Below are 18,091 nucleotides of genomic sequence, written 5' to 3' on the forward strand. Positions count from 1 at the left end.
GAGAGGCCATGTTCAGTCCTGAGAGGAGCTGAGTCTTTGTCCTGTCTGTCCTGTCTTAGTTCAGAGAGACGTTAGAGAGAGGCCGTGTTCAGTCCTGAGAGGAGGTGAGTCTTTGTCCTGTCTTAGTTCAGAGAGACGTTCGAGAGAGGCCGTGTTCAGTCCTGAGAGGAGGTGAGTCTGTCCTGTCTGTCCTGTCTTAGTTCAGAGAGACGGGAGAGAGGCCGTGTTCAGTCCTGAGAGGAGGTGAGTCTTTGTCCTGTCTTAGTTCAGAGAGACGTTAGAGAGAGGCCGTGTTCAGTCCTGAGAGGAGGTGAGTCTTTGTCCTGTCTGTCCTGTCTTAGTTCAGAGAGACGTTAGAGAGAGGCCGTGTTCAGTCCTGAGATGAGGTGAGTCTTTGTCCTGTCTGTCCTGTCTTAGTTCAGAGAGACGGGAGAGAGGCCGTGTTCAGTCCTGAGAGGAGGTGAGTCTTTGTCCTGTCTGTCCTGTCTTAGTTCAGAGAGACGGGAGAGAGGCCGTGTTCAGTCCTGAGAGGAGGTGAGTCTTTGTCCTGTCTTAGTTCAGAGAGACGTTAGAGAGAGGCCGTGTTCAGTCCTGAGAGGAGGTGAGTCTTTGTCCTGTCTGTCCTGTCTTAGTTCAGAGAGACGGGAGAGAGGCCGTGTTCAGTCCTGAGAGGAGGTGAGTCTTTGTCCTGTCTTAGTTCAGAGAGACGTTAGAGAGAGGCCGTGTTCAGTCCTGAGAGGAGGTGAGTCTGTCCTGTCTGTCCTGTCTTAGTTCAGAGAGACGGGAGAGAGAGGCCGTGTTCAGTCCTGAGAGGAGGTGAGTGTCCTGTCTGTCCTGTCTTAGTTCAGAGAGACGGGAGAGAGAGGCCGTGTTCAGTCCTGAGAGGAGGTGAGTCTTTGTCCTGTCTGTCCTGTCTTAGTTCAGAGAGACGGGAGAGAGGCCATGTTCAGTCCTGAGAGGAGGTGAGTCTGTCCTGTCTGTCCTGTCTTAGTTCAGAGAGACGGGAGAGAGAGGCCGTGTTCAGTCCTGAGAGGAGGTGAGTCTGTCCTGTCTGTCCTGTCTTAGTTCAGAGAGACGGGAGAGAGAGGCCGTGTTCAGTCCTGAGAGGAGGTGAGTGTCCTGTCTGTCCTGTCTTAGTTCAGAGAGACGGGAGAGAGAGGCCGTGTTCAGTCCTGAGAGGAGGTGAGTGTCCTGTCTGTCCTGTCTTAGTTCAGAGAGACATTAGAGAGAGGCCGTGTTCAGTCCTGAGAGGAGGTGAGTGTCCTGTCTGTCCTGTCTTAGTTCAGAGAGACGTTAGAGAGAGGCCGTGTTCAGTCCTGAGAGGAGGTGAGTCTGTCCTGTCTGTCCTGTCTTAGTTCAGAGAGACGTTAGAGAGAGGCCGTGTTCAGTCCTGAGAGGAGGTGAGTCTGTCCTGTCTGTCCTGTCTTAGTTCAGAGAGACGTTAGAGAGAGGCCGTGTTCAGTCCTGAGAGGAGGTGAGTCTGTCCTGTCTGTCCTGTCTTAGTTCAGAGAGACGTTAGAGAGAGGCCGTGTTCAGTCCTGAGAGGTGGTGAGTCTTTGTCCTGTCTTAGTTCAGAGAGACAGGAGAGAGAGGCCGTGTTCAGTCCTGAGAGGAGGTGAGTCTGTCCTGTCTCTCCTGTCTTAGTTCAGAGAGACGGGAGAGAGAGGCCGTGTTCAGTCCTGAGAGGAGGTGAGTCTTTGTCCTGTCTTAGTTCAGAGAGACGTTAGAGAGAGGCCGTGTTCAGTCCTGAGAGGAGGTGAGTCTTTGTCCTGTCTGTCCTGTCTTAGTTCAGAGAGACGTTCGAGAGAGGCCGTGTTCAGTCCTGAGAGGAGGTGAGTCTTTGTCCTGTCTTAGTTCAGAGAGACAGGAGAGAGGCCATGTTCAGTCCTGAGAGGAGGTGAGTCTTTGTCCTGTCTTAGTTCAGAGAGACGTTAGAGAGAGGCCATGTTCAGTCCTGAGAGGAGGTGAGTCTTTGTCCTGTCTGTCCTGTCTTAGTTCAGAGAGACGTTAGAGAGAGGCCGTGTTCAGTCCTGAGAGGAGGTGAGTCTTTGTCCTGTCTTAGTTCAGAGAGACAGGAGAGAGAGGCCGTGTTCAGTCCTGAGAGGAGGTGAGTCTTTGTCCTGTCTTAGTTCAGAGAGACAGGAGAGAGGCCATGTTCAGTCCTGAGAGGAGGTGAGTCTTTGTCCTGTCTTAGTTCAGAGAGACAGGAGAGAGGCCATGTTCAGTCCTGAGAGGAGCTGAGTCTTTGTCCTGTCTGTCCTGTCTTAGTTCAGAGAGACGTTAGAGAGAGGCCGTGTTCAGTCCTGAGAGGAGGTGAGTCTTTGTCCTGTCTTAGTTCAGAGAGACGTTCGAGAGAGGCCGTGTTCAGTCCTGAGAGGAGGTGAGTCTTTGTCCTGTCTTAGTTCAGAGAGACAGGAGAGAGGCCATGTTCAGTCCTGAGAGGGGGTAAGTCTTTGTCCTGTCTTAGTTCAGAGAGACAGGAGAGAGAGGCCGTGTTCAGTCCTGAGAGGAGGTGAGTCTTTGTCCTGTCTTAGTTCAGAGAGACGTTAGAGAGAGGCCGTGTTCAGTCCTGAGAGGAGGTGAGTCTTTGTCCTGTCTGTCCTGTCTTAGTTCAGAGAGACGTTAGAGAGAGGCCGTGTTCAGTCCTGAGATGAGGTGAGTCTTTGTCCTGTCTTAGTTCAGAGAGACGTTAGAGAGAGGCCGTGTTCAGTCCTGAGATGAGGTGAGTCTTTGTCCTGTCTTAGTTCAGAGAGACGTTAGAGAGAGGCCGTGTTCAGTCCTGAGAGGAGGTGAGTCTTTGTCCTGTCTTAGTTCAGAGAGGAGGTGATTCTGACTGCAATCACCGTTTGTTACCCGGGATATATTTATCTAGGTAAAGCTTTATCTGTTAATCAGGTACTGACATAGACTGGTAAACCAGGTTAGTGAACTGTCTGACTGCCATCTTAGACTAGCAGAATGACATCTGTAGAGAATCCCATGACGCAGCAACATACACAGTCTCTGCTTCTAAACTCACACACATACACACACACACATCCTTGTGATGCACACACACCCCCAACGCACCTGCGTCAACACACACACACTCAGTCCCAGAGGAAAAGGCTGTATTTGGTGAAATCCAGCCAGTGTAAGATGTGTGAATCTCTGTCTTCCACAGATCCAGTATGCTTCCCATGAACTATGTTGATTATTGATAATAATCTTTCCCTGTGGTTTTATCAGGGCTGAGGTTCAACATAAACACACTGAATAAACAGGCTTTGTACTTTCCATACGCTCATCATCCACTCCTGACTCTGTTCTGGGAAAAGGGTCAAGAGGTCACACACACACACACACACACCGGGGTGTGCTTCATCCTCTTCCTCCCAGATCCAACCCCCACCCGCCTCGTCCCCTCATCCAGAACTGGTCCTGAAAGGAGGAGAGGAGGACGGTCCTGTAGACTGATTGTCCGTTTGGTTTCAGTTGGGAACGCCGCCAACGGACCCCAGCAGCCAACTAGCACGCTATTACTGAATTATAACTAACTATAAACTCTTTAAGGAATACCTGGAATAGTATAATAGTAATCATTCTACCCCCCCTTTACTACCACTGTCTTTTGTCTAAACTAACACCTGACTTATTTCACCTGCTAGCACTGACTTGTTTAAAGAAATGTACTTATTGGGATCGAGACGTAGTTGTCCCTGATTGCACTGACTTTGCTCACAGCTGCTTGTTTGAAGAAGTGTACTTACTGTGATCAAGATGTGGTTGTCCCACTGGCTATCCTAAGTTGAATGCACCAATGTGTAAGTCGCTCTGGATAAGAGCGTCTGCTAAATGATGTAAATGTAACACACACACACACACACGCTGCCACTCTTGTCTATACCTCTTTCTTTCTTTTTTTCTTCCGTTCTCTCTCTCTCTCTCCCTCCTTCGCTTGTTGCCTTTTATGGAAGCCAGCTACCGCAGAGGATTCCCCTAATAAGGGCAGAATAAAAACAGTAATGTTATATTTCCAAGCTCCCTGTAAGCCGAATAGCTCTCCTCCTTATCTAAAGAGAAGGTTAAAAGAAAGATGTGTGTGTGGAGGAATGCTGTCAGTGTGTCTGTGTTTGTTTGTGGAAGTTAGAACGGTTTCTCAGTTTCATGTAGCAGTGTAAAGTAATGTTCATTTATATGCATGTGGATTATGCGATGTTTACTTGGTGAACGACCCCCCCACACACACACACGCAAAACTGAACTATCCAATGGTTATTTTATTCTCTCCACCTGAGAAGGAATTCTATCTTTCGCTGTATCCATTTTTTTTTTATCCACAGGAAAATGTAATGAAAGTTCAACTAAAGGCATCTAACCTCTACCCTTCACCTCTGACCTTTAACCTTGTTCCCTGTGTGTTGCAGCCGATCTGGGGTGATAGAGAAGCTGGAGGCGTTGGAGCTGGAGAACACGGAGAGGATGGAGGTGGAGGAGACTGGGAGGTCTGGAGTCAGGCAGAGCCGCAGCGAACACCGACGCTTCCACACAGAGGTACAACTACAGGGTCATACTATGACCTTTAAACCCGTTCAGTTCGCTGATCATAGAGAGGTTATCAAGTATGAGAAAAGCGTCTGCCCAGATATGATAGCCCTAGCTGACACAGGACATTGTCTACTTGTTTTATAGCCCAGTGTTTTACAAGCAACATCACATGAAATAGCTCAGCTAGATTCTGTTAGCTGTTGCATATGAAGCAGATTCTTTCTCTCATATACACACACACACACACACACACACACAGTCTCCCTCTTTCCTTATTTTGAGGTCAGGAGCGTGTGCTGTATTCATTTGCATTTTCCATTCTGTGGCTCGATTCCCCTGATGATACTAACTTCCCTTTCCCACCGTGACTCTGCTCTGGCCTGGTCCGGAACATCAACAACAGAAAGACCTCAAAAGAGAGCAATTGTCCCCCAAAAAAAATTCCAGAGAAAAATGTCCCCAGAAGTCAGACTGTTAAAAGCTACTTTTAAGACCTGTACACAAAGTTTGTCCTGTCTGTTTTGTCATGTTTGTCCTGTCTGTTTTGTCATGTTTGTCCTGTCTGTTTTGTCATGTTTGTCCTGTCTGTATTGTCGAGCATGTTTGGCATTTTCAGACTGGCACAAATAAAGGGCAGTTATAGTAAACATCATAACACCTGCACGTACACACCCATTATCTTTATCTGTCTCCCTCCATCTCTCTCTCGCTCTCTCTCGCTCTCCCCCCCCCCCCCCCCTCTCTCTCTCTCTCTCTCTCTCTCTCTCTCTCTCTCTCTCTCTCTGTCTCTCTCTCTCTCTGTCTCTCTCTCTCTATCTGTCTCTCTCTCTCTCTCCATCTCTTTCTGTCTCCATCTCTTTCTGTCTCTCTCTCTCTCTCTCTCTCTCTCTCTCTCTCTCTCTCTCTCGTCTCTGTCTCTGTCTCTGTCTCTGTCTCTGTCTCTGTCTCTGTCTCTGTCTCTCTCTCTCTCTCTCTCTCTCTCTCGCTCTGTCTCCCTCCATCTCTCTCTCACTCTCTCTCGCTCTTTCTGAGACACACACACTGCTCCTGGATGGGGCTTGTTTTCTTCAATGTCTGAGTGGTCTTGGTTTCCATTCTCTCTGGTTTAGTGAAAGGCTGTTGGGTTCAAGTTCTGGTTTGAAGATGTGTGATTCTGATAGAAAAATACTTGTTCTTCTTATGACAGCTGTGCAGAGATGGTATCTCATTTTAGCATACGTTAAACTGTTCACATTGAAGGAGTCGATGTTCTGATCATAAAAACAAATAACATACATTAAGGCTATAGTATGATATGATTTGCTCCTCTGAAATCCATGAGGTAGGTAGGTGTTCTATAGGAACGGAATTAGGCTCATGATACATTGATGTGACCCCTGTCTTCAGACATTGACCATTTTGACCCAAATGGCTGCTGGATTATTGATGTTATGTTGTGTGTCTCAGGGGCAGAGACATGACCTGGGCCAGGGCCTGGACTTCCCCTCCACTCTGCCGCCTCTCAGACGAGCCAAGTCCCTGGACCGCAGGACCACCGAGTCCGTCATGACCGTGAGTACCATTTCACTCTCCTCTCTTCTGTCGTTCAGTCTTTCTATGGGGTCAGTCTGACATACTCAAAACTCACCAGGGAGAGTTTTCAAATGAGAACATTGTAATCCGTTAGCGCTGTTGTTTACCCAAGGGGGTGTGTGTGTGTGTGTGTGTGTGTGTGTGTGTGTGTGTGTGTAGGAGCTTTCTCTCCAGGTCCAGACAACACCGCAATAGTTCTACTGTTCTCCCAAAGCTGCGGGGTTAGAGGTCATCAGCAATGCAGGACTTTAGCCCTGCTGAGTGGAGGTTTAAAGGGGTTGTGGGGTTGGTGGAGTATATAGGTTGGGTTAAGAGTATTCAAGTTTTATTAGTCGTATGTACGGGAAACACGTTCTATAAACCGTCCAATGAAATGCTTACTTTCAGGTTCCCCACTCGACAACGCAACAACAATAAGAAATAATAAAAGATAAGGGCATAAAGTATTTGGGTTGAGAAAGGGTGCAGCAGGCCTTAGCTAATGTAAACGTTATGATGATGAGTCACTGTGTCCGTTCAGCCGCATGGTGCCGGATTGGCTGGGAACACGTCCCTGCAGCAGCTCCTGGCTCGGCCGTACTAATGATGTAATGAACCCATTTTGGTACGCCGTGCCTTTTGTTAGTTTAATAAAACAGGCAGTCTAGAGATTGTTATGGTTAATGATCTATTAGTCTGCACCTCGTAGGGGGTGTCTTTCGGTTCCTACTCTTTTCGGCTGTTTTAGCGGCCAGGGTTTTCATGACTGGGTTGGTAGAGGATGATACTGTAGAGAACAGTCAAGGGGGGCTGTGATGGGTGACGTGGCTGGGGCAGTACAGTCAAGGGGGGCTGTGATGGGTGACGTGGCTGGGGCAGTACAGTCAAGGGGGGCAGTGATGGGTGACGTGGCTGGGGCAGTACAGTCAAGGGGGCTGTGATGGGTGATGTGGTTGGGGCAGTACAGTCAAGGGGGGCTGTGATGGGTGACGTGGCTGGGGCAGTACAGTCAAGGGGGGCTGTGATGGGTGATGTGGTTGGGGCAGTACAGTCAAGGGGGGCTGTGATGGGTGACGTGGCTGGGGCAGTACAGTCAAGGGGGGCTGTGATGGGTGACGTGGCTGGGGCAGTACAGTCAAGGGGGGCTGTGATGGGTGACGTGGCTGGGGCAGTACAGTCAATGGGGGCTGTGATGGGTGACGTGGTTGGGACATGCTTTTTCAGAGCTGGTTGGTTGGTGTCGTGGACGTCCTAATGCAGTCCTCCGTGCTGCAGGGGGCAGCACAGCTCCCTCTCCTCTCCAGGTTTTCTTCCTGCTTCTCCTGTGTTCAGCCATAGCTCTCAGGCCTCTGTGTGTTGGCACCCATTCCGCACGGTTTGTGTGTGTGTTTTTCTGTCTCAAGTGTGTGTGTGCGTGTGTGTGCGACACAAACCAGCACCGCTTCCCCAGGGCACTGTGTGTGTGTGTTTTCTCCCACTGTGTGTGTGTGTGTGTGTGTGTGTGTGTGTGTGTGTGTGTGTTTTCTCCCACTGTGTGAAACCACAACAGACATGAACTGTTTTACTGGGCACTAAGACTTCTATAGCAGGATTTGTGATGCCTAGTGGAGTAGGTACGTGTTTCCCCTAACCACTGGTCCGGGGTCAGTTATTATTGTATCCTCCAAATGATTGGGTAGGATTGGCAGTAAGGTAATATGATCCTAGGTCTGTGTTCAGGGGAAATTTCTACCTTGAACAGAGCCAGAATGTGGATAATTTTTTTTCTGCTCTTTCTCAAACATAACGTTTTTTTTTTAAGGTTGACCAAAATTAACTAATTAAAGGGTATTTTTGAACCATACAAATGTTCAAAATAGTCATTACAAATGTTCAAAATAGTCGAAATACGGTAACATCTATGTAACAAAGTGCAGAAAATGCAGCTTGTTGAAATTGCAACGCATCTGCCAGCTATGTATTGTAGACGCCTAGTCGGGATAACTCGTACCTTTCTTTCAGCTGTGGGGCGCCTGTAAGTATGACATGTTAAAGTTATGAAGAGCTACGTGGATCTCAGATGGATGTTGTTTTTAAAAGGCTGCACCTTTGGTCACCTGGTATCTGTGCGTTTCAGCATCTCTTGGTTCATCTTGCATGATGTTGCTGTGTGGGTTCACTAGACTAACTTTACTGGACCTCGGGTTGATTTCATTGGCATTTTTAAAGATTTAAAGTTATGTATTTTTGTTTCTTTGTCCAGCCCGACTTGCTGAACTTCAAGAAAGGTTGGATGGTGAAGCTGGATGAGGAAGGACAAGTAAGCAACAAACCAAACCTACCAACATCACCAAAACAACTGATGTTTTTTTTATTTTTTTTTATATGTTCCTGGGAAATTTAAACTCTTGAATAATGAACATTATTTGATGCCTTGAGATTTCTTTAAATGGTATTTTAATTTTTTAGGTCAGATCATCAAAGCAGGGAGTCAGTTGCAGTTCAAACAGTCATCTGAAGGTTCATCTAATGCCTTTTAGAATGTTCTAGTATTCTATGGCCTTTAGAGCCGAGCGTCAGTCAGTCTTTGATGGCACAGCTTCAATGGGTGACAGTTGAAAGGGTTATGTGGTGCCTCTCTTTATACAGCAGATCCATGTTCTTTTACAGCTATGTTTAATGTGTAGACCGATGCGCCAACGCTATATATTTGTAGATATTGCTGCGTTGTTGGAGCTAGATACAGTAGAATTTCGCTGTACCTGTGATAACATCTGTAATAATGTGTGTGTGACCAATAAACTTTGATTTGATTTATTGCACAGTCCAAGTTAACACACAGCTTTCATAGAAATCCTTACTTTTCAGAGGGGCTACCAACATCCCCAGTCTCCTCTTCCAGGGGTTTGTTTCGGTGTTTGTCTGTGCTGGGTATAGTGTAGCTCAGTTGTTAAGAGCATGGTGCTTGCAACGCCACGGTTGTGGGTTTGATTTCCGCACGGGACCAGTACGAAAAGTATGAAAAAACGTATGCTCTCACTACTGTAAGACGCACCACTAAATGACTAAAATCTATGTGTTGCACACAGAACCAAGCTCCTGATGTCATTCCACGGGGCGGCGCGCAATTGGCCCAGCGTCGTCCAGGGTAGGGGAGGGAATGGCCGGCAGGGGTGTAGCTCAGTTGGTAGAGCATGGTGTTTGCAACGCCAGGGTTGTGGGTTCGATTCCCACGGGGGGGCCAGTATGAAAAATACAAAAATAATGTATGCACTCACTAACTGTTAAGTCGCTCTGGATAAGAGCGGCTGCTAAATGACTAAAATTTAAAAAATGTAAAATTGCTCCATCATAACTCCCACTGGCGCTAAATAGATGTTTTATTCTCAGTCTACATGGGGAGCAGAACCGTTTCTGTATTCCCAGTGAACTCTGTGTTCCCTTTCTCCCCTACAGTGGAAGAAGTATTGGTTCGTACTGACAGACCACAGCCTCCGATACTACAAGGACTCAATTGCTGAAGAGGTGACTTATCTCTAAATCCATCCAGACTCGTCAATCGTGCTAGTTCAACTGTGACGACTGTAGCAAGGGCAGTGGTTATCTTTAAAAGAAATGGAATACGTGTTAGTCAATACGGTATTGATTTCCTATTGATAACTTTGTATACTAAACAAAAATATAAACGCAACATGTAAAGTGTTTGTCCCATGTTTCATGAGCTGAAATAAAAGATCCCAGAAATGTTCCATACCCACAAAAAGCTTATTTCGCTCAAATTTTGTGCAAAAACTTATTTGCATTCTTGTTAGTGAATATTTCTACTTTGCCAAGATAATCCATCCACCTGACAGGTGTGGCATATCAAGAAGCTGATTAAACAACATGATCATTACACAGGTGCACCTTGTGCTGGGGACAATAAAAGGCCACTCTAAAATGTGCATTTTTGTGTCGGAACACAGTGCCACAGATGTCAAAAGTTTTGAGGAAGTGTGCAATTGGCATGCTGACTGCAGGAATGTCCACCAGAGCAGTTGCCAGAGAATTGAATGTTCATTTCTCTACCATAATCCGCCTCCAACCTTGTTTTAGAGAATTTGGAAGTACGTCCAACCGGCCTCAAAACCGCAGACCACGTATAACCACGCCAGCCCAGGACCTCCCCAGACCACGTATAACCACGCCAGCCCAGGACCTCCCCAGACCACGTATAACCACGCCAGCCCAGGACCTCCCCAGACCACGTATAACCACGCCAGCCCAGGACCTCCACATCCGGCTTCTTCACCCGCGGGACGGTCTGAGACCAGCCACCCGGGCAGCTGATGAAACTGTGGGTTAACACAAACCGTCTCAGGGAAGCTCATCTGCTCATCTCGTCGTCCTCATCAGGGTCTTGACCTGACTGCAGTTTGGCGTCGTAACCGACTTCAGTGGGAAAACGCTCACCTTCGATGGCCACTGGGCACGCTGGAGAAGTGTGCTCTTCACGGATGAATCCCGTTTTCAACTCTACCGGGCAGGTGGCAGACAGCGTTTATGGCGTCATGTGGGCGAGTGGTTTGCTGATGTCAACGTTGTGAACAGAGTGCCCCATGGGGGCGCTGGGGTTATGGTATGGGCAGGCATAAGCTACGGACAACAGACACAATTGCACTTTATCGATGGCAATTTGAATGCACTGAGAAACCATAATGAGATCCTGAGGCCCATTGTCGTGCCGTTCATCTGCCGCCATCACCTCATGTTTCAGCATGATAATGCACGGCCCCATGTTGCAAGCATCTGTACACAATGCTCTGGACTGATGAGTATGACAGCGTGTTCCAGTTCCCTCCAATATCCAGCAACTTCGCACAGCCATTGAAGAGGAGTGGGACAGCATTCCACAGGCCACAATCAACAGCCTGATCAACTCTATGCGAAGGAGATGTGTCGCGCTGCATGAGGCAAATGGTGGTCACACCAGATACTGACTGGTTTTCTGATCCACGCCCCTACCTTTGTTTTAAGATATCTGTGACCAACAGATGTATACCTGTATTCCCAGTCATGTGACATTTATAGATTAGGGCCTAATGAATTTATTTCAATTGACTAATTTCCTTTATATGAACTGTAACTCAGTAAAATCTTTGAAATTATTCCATGTTGCGTTTATATTTTTGTTTAGTGTAAGTACACAGTTTCAAAATAATTGTTTAACTCCTGCAACTGGCTGCTTGTACGCTGATAATAGTCTTCTGTTCCTGACTTCACGATCTGTAATGCTGCTGTTTTGCAGGCTTCAGATCTGGACGGGGAAATAGACCTGTGTACGTGTTATAATGTCACTGAATACCAGGCTCAACGCAACTACGGCTTCCAGATACATGTAAGCCCCAATCACTCACATACAGTCTCAGATTATCATCGGTAGTAGTAATGATTTGATTGATTTGCGTTCATGTAACCCTTTTTGTCACTTGTTTTATTATCAAAAAGCACTTCAGTGTATGGAAGTAACAGACCCCTTCGCTGTCACCCAATGCTATAGCTGTTATTGTACAGTGTGAATCTAACGCCCTAACTGTCGTCCTCAGACCCAGGAGGGCGTACACACCCTGTCGGCCATGACTGCAGGCATACGGAGGAACTGGATCCAGGCTGTCATGAAGAACGTCAGACCCTCCACCGCTCCAGACGTGGCTAGCAACCACAGCTCCTTCTCCCCACTGGAGGGGCTGGTTCAGCCGGACGTGACCCAGGACTCCCCTCCCTCCGAGACCTCGTCCGTGGAGCGTGAGCAAGGGCCAGGCCCCAAGAAGAGCCGGGCACGCGAGCGCCGACAACAGGGCCGTTCCAAGACCTTCGACTGGGGAGAGTTCCGACCCATTGCCCAGGCTTTGGCCCAGCAGCGGGCCCAGAAGTCCGAGCCCCTGCAGACTGACATCGGAGACCCCGATCGGAGTCGGCGGAGGGAAGAACGAAGGAGGAGGTATGAGTCTGTGACTAGCTCCTCCGTGGACCAATCAACAGGCTCTGAAGGTGGGAGGATGGACTATGAGAGGGGGGGAGAGAGTGAAGGCAGCCCTGGGGGTGAGGGTGGGGGTCCCCCCACCCTGGAGATGCAGCAGAAGGCGGAGGAGGAGATGGAGCAGCACTGGCAGCAGGTGGAGCAGACACCCATCAGGGATGAGAGGCGGGTACCTCTGCCCTCGACGCTGCAGACCAGGGAGACGGCCGAGCTGGAGAAACTCCTGGAGAGCTACAAGAAAGGGGTGGGTGTTTATGTGAACCGAGATCAATGCAATGTCAAAGGTCAGAGATTCTTGATAGGTCAGTGCTCTCCTCACACGTTCACCTTGTCCATTGTACCGTGCCTCTCCCAGGTAGAAGAGCTCAAGGTGCAGTTGGAGAACTGTCACCAGCAGTTGGTGGACTCCAACCAGCACAAACACAATCTGGAGGTCCAGCTGAGGACGGCTCTGGAGAGAGAGCAGCACGTCCGTTCCGGATACATCTCCCAGGTAAGCAGCACCAGCTATTTTTGTTCTCCTCCTCAGAGCTGTTCTATTCTCTATAGGCAGTCCTGTTGAGTTCATACCCAAGTTCAGATTTCATAAACTCAACCGTACAGATTGAGCTGTGTGTTCTCTTTCCATTTCGTAACCTCCTTTGCATGTTGTATTTTTATTGTGAGAAAACATCAAACAAACTGACATCAAAGCTACAAAACCCGCTCCAGAACGTGCCTTTTGCATGAGTCCGTTGGTTGCATGTGAGGAGAAACGTGAAGATCTTGTTTTTCTCCTTTTACGGCTTCTTTTCGTCCATCACCTCTTGCTGATGTTGTTTCTTTTCAGGTAGGACAGATGTTCCAAACTCATGCATGTGTATTGAATGTGATGCATCCGATTTAATGATTAACATTAGATGGATAAGTTTCCTTTTCGATGTTCCTGTGATGCTGTAAATGGCATGAATGCGTTAGGCTGCTTGACTTCAACAGTACAGCCATAGTTGTTGAAATGATGACATTTGGCTCGGAACTGTATTTAAATAACATGTTCGGCTTGTCTCCTAATGAATTCTTTGCATGGATTTCAGATTTTTTATGAACTAATGTTCCGACCATCCATTCTTCTTTTTAACTGATGTGTGAGCCATACCATTATGCAGATAATAGTTTTCTATTGGATGTTTGCTTGTGTTTATGTGTGTTAGAGAGGGAGAGAGGTGAGAGTGTGTCCGTATGGAGGGTTAAAGTATGCTTTTTGAATTCTTCACCACGTATTGTGTAAATCTGAGTTTATCAAAAATAGTAGGTTTTCTTGGATGTAACAAATTAAATGAGATTCAGTTCAAAAGGGGCTTTGGAGACATTTTTGAGTTGACGACTTTGATGTTTAGAGAGGGAGAGAATGTAATTAGTTTATGCTGCCTTTTGCATTTTTCTAAAGCCAAATAAAAGGTCATTTCAGGAGTAAATAATAAATGTCCTGTTCATGTTGTTTTTACTTATTTTTGGTTTATTTAATTTAAGAAGCAATTTTCACATTCATTACACTGTTTGATTTTAGTTTTGACCAGCATTGTTACATTGCTATTACACAGTGTGATGCGATGTGATGAGTGCCTTTTTTTGAGAAATGTTTTTGTGAAGAACACAAAGAATTCAGAAAAATGATAGTTCAAAAACATCGTTTATTCCTAGAGCCTGGTATGCCTCCCATCTCTAATGAAACCACCTAGCTAGCACTAACTTTTCATCACTTACCCCATGAAATAACTCTCATCCATTTAATGTGCATGCTATTTTGTGATTCACTAATCATGACCATTAAATCTCTTTCCAGCGCTCTAATTCTCATCATTAATGATAGAAGCTGGATTCTACTTCTGCAATGTTTTTTCATCATTATGGTTAAATGGTATAATGTTGAACTCAAAATGACATATATTATGATTTCATAATGTTTAATTGCTCTGAATCCAGAGGGAAATAATTGATGTATTAATCTAAAAAATATTAGCTAGCCTTCTCACCCTTTGCTATGTGTGTTAACCAACTTTTTGGTCCCCTTCTCCAAGCTGGTTCTGGAGTCCGATCTCGAGCCCCAGACGAAGAGGCCGGAACTGGTTAGTTCTCAAGCTCAGAGCTTAGCAAGGAAGTACCAGGAGACCAAAGAGCTCCTGCAGCTGCAAGAACTGAAAAAGCGTAATATGCAGGCGCAGCTTGGCCTCTCGCTTTCTCACCTCTCCCTCGCGGAACCTTACCTTTCCGACCCCCAAACAACAACCCCTCTGGAAAGCCTGCCTTCCTCAGAGCCACCCGTCAAAAAGACTGTTAGCTTTTTGATCGAAGATAGTGCCGACAGGATTCAAGAGCTAGAGGACTTGATATCAGGAAAGCCCCTGACTCTGAAGGGACTGTTTAGATTGCTAAGATCGCACAGTGAAGTCAGCCTGGAGAGTAGTCAGGATATAGGAGAACAGGGTAGCTGCCAGAGGCTCTTGGAGAGCTGGAAGTCTCAACGAGAGGTAGAGAATGAGAACATGAAGAGGAGCTTGACCAGGGCGGGCGAAAGCATCCGCAGTTACGAATCACGTCTCCTGGCCATGGAGGACATGTTGGGAAGTGTTCAGAAGGCGGAGAGCCTGAAGACCCCTTACGGACCACTGTGTCAAATCGAAGACCGCTCGGAAAGCCACGAGATAACCATCGGGACGTTGTCCCGGCGGGTCGAACTTCTAAACAGCGAAAATGGAGCGCTGTACCAGCACTGTCAGGAGATAGTGAACCAACTAACTGAGGCAGATGGGGAGATCGACAGGCTTAAAGCGGAGCTGATCAACCTGCAAGGCGGGAAACAACACCTACTGGTCCTAGAGGAGCTGAACAGGGTCAGGGTCAGACTAGCGGAGAGCCAAGCCAACGCTATCGACAGGGAGTTCTATGAGAGCGAGCTGAATGAGAAGTCTGTGAAGCTTCACGAAGCCCTGGTCACCTTGGAGGTGCTAGGAAGCAGCCTGAAGGACAGGGAGAGGAGACTGCAGCTGAAAGAGGCCACTCTCAAAGGTCTGGGATTCCAGATGGCCGAGGAAGGTGCTCCTAAGGAGAAGGAGCAACTCAAAGAGCAGCTGGAGGCAACAGGGGCCATGCTATTAGAAAAGGAAGAGCTCTGTAGAGAACTTAAAGCTCAGAATGTTGAACTTCAAGCTAGAAACCAGGAATCGGAGAGAGTCCAGAGGCCGAAACTTTTAGAGGCAGAGAATGAGATTAGGATGTTGCGAGGAAAGTTGGAGGTAGAGGCGAAGTCGGCTAGGGGAGAAAGAGAAGTGAATGTTAGTGAAGAGTTGAGGCAGGTAGCAGACGAAAGTGTTGTAAGGCAAGTAGTAAGTGAGATAAAGATGAAGTCTGAGGCCCTTAGTCGGGTGTTAGAGGTGTTAGTGAAGGTAGATGTTAGTGTGGAGAAAACGCTAATTGATCTGAAAAGCACTTTACATATCACAGACGGCCTCGGATCCTTTGAAGAGGAGCCAGATGAAGTAAGTCAGAGAGTAATGAAAAGGTTGGTATTAGAGGCAGCGTTCTGGAGTGGTCTGTTGAGCGCTCTAGAGGTTAGCCCATGCGAGACTGAAGGTGCATGTCGTTTTGAAAGGTGTGTAGCACAGCGTATGGTAGCTGAGAAGAGCATGTTGCTGTTGATGAACAGGATTTCTCCTCGACCCAAGATGGAAGTTGATAATGAGATTACTGTGACTGCACAGACCATGGAAGCAGACCTTTTGAATTGGTGCAGCTGGCTTGATAATGACACCAACACGCACATTTTGAAAGATCTAACAGAGGCATTGCAAGAGAAAGTGTATTTGTTTAACCTAATTGCCTCCACCATTGAGATGTCCACAAATGACAAGCTCCTGTCCTTGGTCTTAGCTAGCTTTGATTCCGGCAAACTTAAGAAACGTTGGTCTGAGCACCTTCAAGACGCAGCCACAGAAGCTCACATGTCCTATCTCATCAGCAGGCTGAACTTCCATCACGAGAAAGAGCTGAAAGAAACACAGGTTGAGAAACTTCAGATTGGCAACTCTGACTGTGCCAACTGCTCTCTACTGAGAGAACAGAACCGAGATCTCCAATCCAAATTGGCGGATCTACAGAATCATCTGCCATGCCTTGAAAGCACTATGAGTGAAGATACTAGACCAGTAACACACATTCAGATCGAAGGGGAGCCCATTGACTCACTGGACAAGGCCATACAGCTGCAAGACATAGTTGCCAAGCACAAGCTGGAGCTGCGGGAGATCAAGGACGTCTACGCACAGGAAACAGAAAATCTGAGACAGGAGGTGGCAAAGGTGGCCGAGATATTGCGTCTAGAACGTGAAGAAAACGTGAAGGAGATCGACTCTCTGACTGTCTGCATGGAGAACCTGAAGAAGAAACACGAGACAGAGGGGAGCGTCCTACTGGAGAAGTTCCATCACCAGATGGATGTCACCCCAGGAGTAGGCTATCCCACTGGGGCAGAGGATGGGACGATGTCCCCTGAGACCTCCACAACCTCTGCCCTCAAGGAGCGCATCCAGGAGCTGGTGGCCCAGATCTCGGCCATGACGGAGGAGATGAAGCGGAGGGAGCTCCAGGGCGACGCAGCTATCCTCCGGCTGAAATACGACAAAGACCTGGAGAATCTGAAGGTGGAAGCCGTACCTTGTCCTTTCTGTTCTCTCCGTCCGTGATGCCTTGTCTCCTTGTGGAACCCCCCACCCTCCCGACCCCCTCCACCCTCCTGACCCCCCCCTCCTACCTCCTTTCCCCCCTCCCGACCCCCTTCTCCCTCCCTTACCCCCCCCCCCCCCACCCTCCCGACCCCCTCGTACCTCCCTTTCCTTTGTAAACCAGTATCCTCCAGTGTTGCATGGTGACTAATCCACTGTTAGTGCATGTGGTTGTTGACGCTAGTTGTGCGCTGAGGAACCCGTTTTGTTTGACAGGAAAAGGTTAGTTAACCAGAACTTAGTCTCCGAAATCCCAACTGGAACATTGTTAATGTGGGAGGCAACCCATCTGCTTAGGGAGACCAACCAGAACCTGTCCTACAGTCCCATGAAAGTGAGGCTGACAAATAATTCAGGTCATGTTATTTAGTGTCTATCAGCATATTTACACATTCAATTTGAAATGATCATCCCAGCAGGTATAGTTGCTGATGAAATGAGTTCCTCGGCAGCTACAGTAGGCGTCGTATATATTAGAAGTGTCCTAGACAAATGGTTGAAGCCCTTTTAAAGCTGTCTACCTATTGTTGTCCTCAACAGATACATGATTTAGATAGGTGGACATATTGCTTTTTTTCTTGAGGATGATGAAGCCTAAATGAACTGCATTTAAAGATGCATGGGGCTTACCTCTTTGTCTTTGATGTGATGTTGCTTTAACTGACAACAAACAACTTTCCCCCTTCTGACATGCTGATTAACAAGTAATGATAATTGACAGGCTATCAAAACATTGCAGAATGCTTGAAGCATAGACATATTTACTTTCTTGGAAAAGTCATTCTAAAAAAGGAAGAAATGCAAAAACGAGATCTAATCGCAAATGAAAAGTCTATTAACCACATTCCACCGTGATCATCTACCCAGAATCCTTGGTAATGTATGTAAACATATAGTTACCCAGATGTTTTCATACCTCATAGATCCTAGGTTTTGTGTATTTCTTTAGAGAATTCAAGTAAAAAAACAACAACTTGTATCCATTGTCATGGTCTCTACATTACGTTGTGTTGTAGACGTGTAGAAGCCAGCCAGCTCTATGGGAATAGTTTGAAGAGCTGTTGAGTTCTGCATGGTTTTATTAGGCCTGAATAGAGGCTGTTTCTAAGCAGATGACATGGGGTTGTAAACCTCAGGAAGGAAACATGGGGTCTTCTACTCAGGCCTATGACACGGCTTGGGAGCACAGCTGACACGTTGACATATGCTACACCATGTCTTTTGTCGCTGCTGAAGATGTAATCTTTGTATTGCTGTT

At 47.2% G+C, this 18,091-nt stretch overlaps 1 protein-coding gene across 3 annotated transcripts in view; it reads left to right on the plus strand.

Moving 5' to 3' along the window:
• Positions 1-18,091, plus strand: part of LOC121575182 (myosin phosphatase Rho-interacting protein) — a 71,796-nt gene that overhangs the window by 40,015 nt on the left and 13,690 nt on the right. For 2 of the 3 annotated variants that reach the window (XM_045224838.1, XM_045224855.1), the window contains exons 7-14: positions 4,407-4,533; positions 5,974-6,078; positions 8,321-8,377; positions 9,514-9,582; positions 11,345-11,434; positions 11,643-12,320; positions 12,432-12,569; positions 14,134-16,752. In XM_045224838.1, coding sequence (XP_045080773.1) covers positions 4,407-4,533; positions 5,974-6,078; positions 8,321-8,377; positions 9,514-9,582; positions 11,345-11,434; positions 11,643-12,320; positions 12,432-12,569; positions 14,134-16,752 — 3,883 coding nt within the window. The remainder of the gene's footprint in view (positions 1-4,406; positions 4,534-5,973; positions 6,079-8,320; positions 8,378-9,513; positions 9,583-11,344; positions 11,435-11,642; positions 12,321-12,431; positions 12,570-14,133; positions 16,753-18,091) is intronic. The other variant, XM_045224873.1, reaches the window with a different exon arrangement.

Source organism: Coregonus clupeaformis, chromosome 1 (genome assembly GCF_020615455.1).
Source record: "Coregonus clupeaformis isolate EN_2021a chromosome 1, ASM2061545v1, whole genome shotgun sequence".
Classification (NCBI taxonomy): domain Eukaryota; kingdom Metazoa; phylum Chordata; class Actinopteri; order Salmoniformes; family Salmonidae; genus Coregonus; species Coregonus clupeaformis.